The sequence below is a fragment of the Mustela lutreola genome, chromosome 6 (assembly GCF_030435805.1).
Source record: "Mustela lutreola isolate mMusLut2 chromosome 6, mMusLut2.pri, whole genome shotgun sequence".
NCBI lineage: Eukaryota > Metazoa > Chordata > Mammalia > Carnivora > Mustelidae > Mustela > Mustela lutreola.
Window position 1 is genome coordinate 53609586 of NC_081295.1, and position 9132 is coordinate 53618717.

Below are 9132 nucleotides of genomic sequence, written 5' to 3' on the forward strand. Positions count from 1 at the left end.
GCAGCAAGCCTCTTTGAGTTCAAAGACCTTTTCTCTTGGTTGCAGAGACAAGAAACAGCTACAGTTCCCTTAAGACCTGCTTGTACAATACTTTCTATTAGGGCATTAGAAGCTCAGAAGGAAGAGAACAGTGGGTACTGGAGAAGTTGGGGTTGGCTACTTGTAGATCTGAATTATGACTTCCCTGGGCCCACTTAAAAAAAAATTACTCTTTATGACTGTGTTGTTATAAAGATTAATGTAATACAGGCTAGATTATGTGTTATTATCAGATGCATTGTGTTTTTGTGTTTTGTGATTTTAAGGGAAATCAAATTGAAACATTTTTACAGGCTCTGTGCCCATTGTGCCTCGTGGATAGGTAGCCCTGCCTGCAAAAGGCGTGGACATTCCACTGTGCTCTGAACAATGGGCAGAAAGAGTTTGAATACATGGAAAACAAGGGTTCTAGTTAATTGCATGAACAAATGGGTTTGGGAATGACAATTATAGAAGCAGGTGATCCCAGCTACCCAAAGAGAAGGGTGTTTTCGGGATTCGAGGACAATATGGGGACCTCGAAAGCCCACTAAGGCTTCCAGACCCTTGGAGTCAAGAAGGAGGGTAACCGAATTTAGTCCCAAAGACAGCAGAGGAAGGAACAGTACCCACCCATAATAAACCTTTCATTCATTCATGGCAAAAAGAGAAATAAGAGCAAAGCAGTCCATTTTTTATAAGGCTGAATTTATTCCATTTAAAGAGCTGTCCTTTTTATGTATTATGTTCTGTGGGTTTACACATTTCCTCACTTTATCATGAAGTGAAGGCAATGGCCTTCGTAAATGACCATTTCTTTCAAGATCTTTATTTGGCAAAATAAAATTGACAACCCTAAATTGGCCACAAAAATCACTTTGAATTTTTAATTGGTCCACAAAATCCAAAGGAGTTGAACTCAGTTTGCCATGTGGAGGACAGCCCAGATTCTCAATAGCCTCAGTGCTCCACCAGCCCCAGTGGCTTAAATTCAGTAGTCCCTGTCCCCATCCTACTGGGACACAGGTCCCCACTGCTCCAGGCAGCCATCCCTTTGCCCATGCGTATAGTCTCCCACTGGCTGCTCCTCTTCCTTTTGCTCCCCTTATGGTTCTGGGTGGGAGCGGGCCTTCCACCACCACAGCCAAATGGACAATCATAGCAATCAACTTGAAAGGTAAATCTGATTCACTGGCCTACAAGGAATTGCATATGCCTTCCTCGTGTCTTTCATTCTCTTGGGGCCTGGAGTTTATGGTTGACAGCCCACATTACTGGCCATATGCAGGTGGCCTGGATGGGTCCTTTTGTGTAACCTGGAGAAGGACCACAGAAAGCAGGGAGCCTGGGGCAGCCTGGGCTAGGAGCAAACTGGCCCAGCCTCCTGGAGGAGGAGTCTTTGCAGACACATCCCGCCTGGTTAGAGGCTCTGGCAGTGCTTGAGTTAAAGATGACAGAGACCTAAGGCTATGGCCATTAGGACAGAGAGGGGGCCACAGTCGGGGATATTTCACACTAAATCCTGGACAAGGTCCGCGCTGTATGGTGACAGATGGCTTGCGGGCCTCAGTGAAAAGGAGTGTCAAGGATGCCTTAATGAAAATAAATGTATTTGCAGTCCCTTGTCTTTAACAGTGTTAGCCTGTGACTGCTACGATCAGTTTAAGCCATGGCTTTCTGGCTCTAGTAGGTGCCTGCAGTAACTTTACAATTTTCCATCAAGCTCTTGATTTTTGTGATCCTTAGTAAATCCAGGCATATCCCTTAGAACAATTTACAAAGAATTTTGTAAATACTACGTTTAAGTCGCCTGGTTTCAGTTGCAGGAGTAACTAAAGTACCTGTTGATGACCTATGAGTACAGGAGCTTTAAAATTTGGTTTTGTTTCTCAGTAAAATTCCCCATATCAATTCATCATTTCTAATATATTGTCACTGAGAGTTATATAGTCCCACAGCCTCCCCTGTGATCACAGCAGGAGGGCCACTCCACTGGCTCATTCCTCATTATAGTGTCAATGTAATAAGCACACAAATGTCCATTCCTAGATAGGAGATGATACAATGGTACAATTGTGGCTCCTCAGACCTGGGATAAAAGTCCTAAGATTTGACCTTTCTCACTATTCGCTCTCAATAGTATCATCTAACTGAATAAAGTAAGCAATTAATGACATATTATTACATCACAAGGGCTGGTTTCTTCCCATAAGCAGTTAGACACACCTGGGTTTAAATCCCAGCCCTGGGGGCGCCTGGGTGGCTTGGCTGGTTAAGATTCTCTCTCTTCCTCTCCCTCTGCACCTCCCAGCACTTCCTGGCACATGCACACAGTCTCTCTCTCCCTCAAAAAAAAAAAAAAAAAAAAGTAAAGATAAATAAACCAAACCCCAGCCCTGTGACCCGCTTACTACTCGAAAGAACCTGGGCAGGAGTCAAACCTCTCTGACCAAACCAGAGCACATGAAGCAATGAACCCCTGCCAAGTAGGGTTGGGTGAGAAAGTCAAAGCGCGTGTTTGAATGCCCTATGTATGCTCACTGCTCACTTTTTCTTTAAGACCTTATTTATTTGAGAGAGAGAATGAGAGAGCACAAGAGAGGGGAGGTTCAGAGGGAGAAGCAGGCTCCCCACAGAGCAGGGAGCAGGACGCAGGACTCAATCCCAGGACCCTGTGATCACCACCTGAGCCAAAGGCAGATGCTTAAACTACCCGAGCCACCCAGGCGCCCGCTCTGTTCATTTTTTAAAAGAAAACCTCTGTGGACTGCTTCTGCCTTCCATTCTATGAAGACCAGACATTATCCCTGACTTTTCGAGCTGAGGCCTCTCCTCCCTCCTCCTGGGTTGGGGTAGGGTTTCCCGTGTGCCGTGTGCCTCTCCCCGTCCCTCTGCCACCGGTTTTGTTCCAGCCCCATCCTCCGCATTACGAAACTGGTCACGGGAGCCACCTAGTGCGCTAGTACCCAACACAGACTTAGGTTTACTAGAGAAATAAATTCTGTAAGTCCATTAAGTCCATCCTAAAAAAAAACGAATATAGCTGTATTTTCATGTCTGTTTTCTGAAGTTTCTGCTGTACCTTCAATATACGTTCTGTTTATTTCTTGTAGATCGTGGTTCCTCAGGGAAGAACAGAAAAGAGGAAAATTACATTTTTGAGTCCAAGAGCCATCGAGGAGGAGGAGGAGGGGAACACCCGGCCCCAGAAGCAGGTAAATGTGTGACCTGGAAAGTCACTGCCAAGTATAAGTGTCTGCAGAATCGCAGGTCCTCCTGTTGCAGTTATCAGAGGAAGCTGCCAGGGTCCACGGAAGACCCGTGGTCTGAAGAACCGTGGGATTCTCACCTCCTCTATCACGCTGCGGGGTTGGGCTCTTAAACTCGTAGCCTCACATCTTTGGACCTTGGCTCCTCTTTCATAAGTTGATTGGACTAGATTATTGCTACATTCCTTCCCAGGTGTAACATCTGATGCCAAGGTTCAAACCCTTGCTCCACCACTAAACTCCACGGACTGGGGCGGGCAATTTTCTCTCTCTGGATCCCAGCCTCCTCATTAGTAGGTTGTGAGGTAACAACTGTCTCTTCCTCAGAGTCGTTTGGGAGCATGAATGGGATGATTAAAGCATTTAGCGCACTTCGTGGCTCTTACAACGAGCCTGATAAACGGGGGCTCTTCTGCTTGACTTGGTTGTGATATGAGTAGAGATCTTAGAGCACCAGGTTTTCTCTGGCTGCTCCCGGCGATAAAGACCAAAGGTATGAGGAGTGTTGGAGGTCCAGAGAATGTATAGTGAGTACAAGAAGAATATCACAATTCCATGATTTTGGTGGTTTTTAACTAGAAGGAAAACCCTTTTGACCTGGTTTTGTAGAAATGTAGGTTTAGTCCTAAATCCCACAAACTAATTAGTAAAAGAAGATTTATGTGAAAGAAAGATGGTTCTTAAATTATAGATCTGAACGTGGAGAAGGCTTTCTTTTTGCCACAGGGTGTTCTTTGTAAAATCTGGACAACAGGGATGCCTGGGTGGCTGAGTCAGTTGAGCTGCTGCCTTCAGCTTGGGTCATGATCCCGGGATCCTGGGATCAAGTCCCATGTGGGGTTCCTTGCTCAGCAGGGAGCCTGCTTCTCTCTCTGCCTCTGCCTGCTTATGCTTTCTCTCTCTCTCTCTCTCTCTCTCTCTCTCTCTCTGACAAATAAATAAATACATAAAATCTTAAAATAAAATAAAATCTGGACAACATTAAAGCATAACCGTTAACCAATAGAATAATCCAGACCCCAAGTATCTAGATGTTGTGCGGCCTGCTGACGTTGATTCAAGCCCCTAATCTTCTCAGGTGTGTTTCTCCATCATTGATGAACTCTGAGGTGTTTTTAATCTGTTTCTCTATGGGCTCGTTCTCCCAACAGAGGCAGACACTTTCAGATCTCTCCCAACACATAAAAACAAGACAGTATGCCTTCTTCAATCTCCCTGAAAAGAATTTCTGATTGCTAAGTCCGTTGGCCTCTCCGGGCTTCACCCCACTTGAGCTCTTAGCATTTGGTTCAGCCAAGTGCTTCCTTGAAATAGTCTCTTCCCTGTACTTCCAAAACTCCTCTCCTTCAATTGCCTTGCCACTTCTCCGATCTGTCCCTTTCTGTTCTCTTGGGTTGTCTTTTGTCTGCCCTCTTAAATGCTGGCGTTTCCTAGGGCCTCCCTTGTGGGCCTCCCTCTTTTCCTGACAATCTCTTGCAATCTCTCTGGCAATCTCTTCTACTTTGTGGCTGCAGCCACAACCTTAACACTAAAGACTCTCACATTTTAAGGCCTAACTAACCCAGAAACCCATGGGGCGCCTGGGGGGTTCAGTCAGTTAAGCATCTGACTCTTGATGTCAGCTCAGGTCATGAGCTCAGGGTTGTGATATTGGCTCTGTACTCAGCAGGGAGCCTGCATGAGATTCTCTCCCTCTTTCCCGGTATCCCTCTGTCTCTCCCCTGTTACCAAGGGGGCATGCTCTCTTTCACCCTCTCTCTCTCAAATAAATAAAATAAATCTTTAAAACAAAATTCCAGAAACCTTAAGAAAATTCTACCTGGAACATGTATAAGCATCTCAATCCAAAAATGTCAGAAAATATACTTAATCTCCCCAGCCCCAAAGAAGCTCCATCATACATTTAAACCACTGGAGCAAAAATCCTAGGAACCAGATACACGTACCACTCCTTTTACATCTGCACTTCTTATCTAATTCTATCACAGTAATTATAGTACTTACTGGTATGTTTTCATTTAAATGTTTGTCTACCAGACCTGAAGTCATTAAAAATCATGACCTCATTTCCCTTTTGGAGAAGTTCTGTGTGGTAGTAGGTCTGGAGCTGCTCAGCCTGGGGCTCTGTCCTTGCTCCGCCACCGACCTTACAAGCTTAGACAAGTCACTCCATTCTTGATGTCTTAGTTCCTTCATTTGCAAAATGGGTAGAATAATAGTGCCAACTCATATGGTGGTCATGAGAATGAAATGATTTATACCATAAAGCGCTTAGAAGAGTGCGGGCGTCTGAGGGGCTCAGTCCGTCAGGTGTCCAGCTCTTGGTTTCGGCTCAAGTCATGACTTCAGGGTCATGAGATTGAGCCCCATGTCAGCTCTACACTGAGTGTAGAGTCTACTTAAAACTCTCTCTCTGTCTAAATAAATAAGTCTTTAAAAATATACATACCATTTTTTTTTTTTAAGACACTTAGTACAGTGCCGGGCCTCAGTAGCTCGGGCCTGCTGTGGGTCACCAGCACTCAGCTCTGTGTCAGGCACACAGCCCTGACTGAATGCTGCCTGAGTAAGGGAAGGAACGAGAGGGAAGGTTATGGAAGCAGCTTATGCGATGGGCATTTTTATCCCTCTAATTCCACGGGTTGGCAAGACCCCTGCAAGCTAAAAGTAGCTCCACCACATCGCCTCCAAGCCTGGTCTGGCTCCAGAATAGGTCAGACTAAGAATAGGGCCGGCGGAGCTTGATCGGGAACACCGACCGGGGCACACCCTGTCCCTTCCAGACTCCTGCCAGCCTCCAGAGGCTGCTGCTCCTCCTGGCGTCTAGGACGCAACCCCCAAGAGAGACCCGGGGAAAGGGGACTAGAGAGATGTTTTCTCCAAGTACCCTTAGCCGGAATCATGCCAGCATAGTTGGAAGTTGGCTCTCAGCAGTAGTTCTTACTGGCTGAGGGCAGGTTCTCTGGATTTAGAAAAGATAGTGAATTTCTTCAAGCCCTAACCAGTACAAGAAATCAGGAGTGAGTCCATACTTATTCCGAGAGACTGCTCATGTGCAAATCCCCCAGTGTCATCTGTGACTGCACTAAAAGCCATTCCCCTGGGTGCCATGTCTTCCCCACGGTCCGTTCAGTCTGCTGCAACGGGGGTCGGGGTGGAGGGGTAGTCCGGCTGCAACCCTGGGGCCCGCTATGCTACCCATGTTTGTAGGAACTCGGTACAGGATGTGGCTTGAAAGAAGTGTGGGTTGGAGCACGACACCTGTCCTTCACAGCCCACGTGCTCTCAGACCCATGACGTAACCTGCACACTTAGCTCCCCTGTAAAGTGGCGATAGACAAGGCCCTGCTTTTTGGAATGGTTCAGAAGAACTGGAACAGTGCCTGCCAAGCGCTTGTCCCGCAGGAAACTGTGGCGTCGTAGTGGCCTATCGCTGACCCGCCCTGTTTGCTCTTCTCCGCTTCACAGGCGCGGTGCTGCCACTGGCCCTGGGCTTGGCCATCACAGCTGTGCTGCTCCTCATGGTTGCTTGCCGGCTGCGCCTGGTGAAACAGAGACTCAAGAAAGCTCGGCCCATCACGTCTGAGGAGTCTGACTACCTCATCAACGGGATGTATCTGTGACAAATGTCACTCGAGGAGCAGGGGGCAAGGCTGTTTTCCTCATCATTGATCCGTAGATTGGTTCTGCGTCTTTATAACCTCTTTGATCTGAACTGGGCTGAGAAAAATACTGAAACCCCAGAAAATTCTGCAAACCCCAAACCTGTTTTTATTTATTGTAGAAAGAGTTTCTTTGAGGAGTAAGTGAGATGTTTGGGAATTTAGAGAGGAATCCATATGAGTAAAGACTCACCAATCTAATTCTGATTTAGGTACGCTGTCCCTGAAAATAGCAATTTTCCCTGAGGCAAGGCAGAAAATTCGGGCTCTTGAGGGGCGGCCTTCAAATGACAATGCTAACCCTTTACTGTTTAGAAGCCGACCAGTGGCCCCCAGCAGCCGTGGACCACTTCATGCACAGCGTTCTCTTGTTCGGAGGCCTTCCTGTTCTAGTGCCCTCCTTTCTTTTCTCCCCTTCAAAACCTACTTCTGAGAAAGGATCTCAAGTGAGTTTAGACCTCAGGCAGGAATGTCGAAATCGTAACCCTCGCGAACACGTCGAGGAGGCATCAGGGCATGTGGGGTGAGTTTATCCCAGGGCCTCTGACCTCAGGTCCCTTGGGTGGCTGTCCCCTCAGGCTTGCCTTTGGGAGAAGACGCCCTGACTCTGGATTACAACTAGCTGTGACATGGTCCTGGAGGGAGATGGGAAACCATGGTGGCAGCAGGGGTGGAAGTCAAACATTTAACATAAACTTAGCCGAGGGCACAGTGCCAAGAGGACCATTAAGACTTTCTCGAATCTACTCGACACGGCCCGATAGTCCAGAACACAGCCGCTTTATTTATACTGTCACTTGGTTTCAACAGGAATCTGTGTTGATGGAAGAGAAAAATGCATTCAAATTGAAAAGCAGAACACTGAGGGGATTTCTAGGTGCAGGTTTTGTAAAAATGTCCCATGTAGAAGTATCAGCAGGTTCTTGCATCTGGTGGAATAGGCCAGTTTTCTCCATCGTTTGTTTAGCACTGTAAGATGTTAAGCCAGGCAATCTGTTCATGGCAGGTTCATGTTTTCCCAGACCAGAAAGCAGCCTTGCACAAATTCTTCTTTACAGAAAACTGGCATCTAACTTAGCATCTTCTCCCTTTAGTCTGTAGGATTTTAAAGGCGAATTATTCTCATCATCACTTCATGCCGGGATTATACACATCCTAGAAATCCTCATCCTGAGAGGACTCTGTTGTGTGGTGCCTGTCTACACTCCCATATTACTCTTTATATAAAATGGCTTCTTATCAGAAGGGGCAAATCTTCTAAAATACTTGAATCAAAACTGTAGAACACTTTATTTTCAGACTGAACCTAAGGTAAGTTGTCCCTTTTGCAAAGGGCTTAATTTGGGTCAGAAATATAAGAGAGTACATTAATAAATGGAAAATTAGTTCTATAAAAAACAAGGAAATTGATTACTTTTATTTCCCAAGAGGTCCATGCATTTTGTTGAATGTTTAGAATTGAGCAAAGATTTAATGTTCTCCTCAGGGCAGACTGGAGAAACGACCGTGTGAATGACCTTAGGATATCTGCACTCTCTGTGACGCTTTGCAGTTTGCTTTTCTAGAAAAGGGTGTCACCTATAGCCATACCCAATAAAATAAAAACTGATAAGGCATTCATCTTTCGGCACATGTTTTTATATATGAAGAAATTAAACACGGTTTAGCATTGCTATGGTGTTGAAATACTTAAGATGTCCACCTCCATGTGTACAATATCCCTTTAATAAATTGTATTTTATTCTTACGCCTTTCTAAATAACCTTTTAATCTAATCATCATCGTAAGTTGCTTTTACTGTTACTATATTACCTGGATTTAATCATATCAACCTTATCTTGCAAAGGGGGAAATTAAGAATTAAAGAAGGAGAGTCAAGGTCTACAAAATAGTTATATTGTCAGATGGACTGAATGGGACTTCTAAAAGTACCTCCCCTGTCTCTGATTGAAGGAGTTTTGCATCTAAGATAATTTAAAAATAATTTCAAAGAGAAGATTATCCACTACTTATTGCTCAAACATGTTCTTGTGTCTCACGTGTCTTTTCCTGAGAGAGAAAAGGCCCATGTAAGCCGTCTTTCAGAACATGTACAGCTGGGCCCCTGGATGGCTCAGTCGGTTAAGTGACTGCCCTTCTGTTCAGGTCAGGATCCTGGAGTCCCAGGATCTAGTCCCGTCCCA

General features: G+C 45.6%; 1 protein-coding gene across 4 annotated transcripts in view; it reads left to right on the forward strand.

The window, feature by feature from the left end:
- LRP11 (LDL receptor related protein 11) overlaps positions 1-8696 on the forward strand; it is a 47212-nt gene extending 38516 nt beyond the window's left edge. For all 4 annotated transcript variants that reach the window (XM_059177271.1, XM_059177267.1, XM_059177270.1 and 1 more), the window contains 2 exons: positions 3132-3233; positions 6756-8696. In XM_059177271.1, the coding sequence (XP_059033254.1) occupies positions 3132-3233; positions 6756-6910 (257 nt within the window). In that variant the 3' untranslated portion in view covers positions 6911-8696. The remainder of the gene's footprint in view (positions 1-3131; positions 3234-6755) is intronic.
- Positions 8697-9132: the final 436 nt, after the last annotated feature.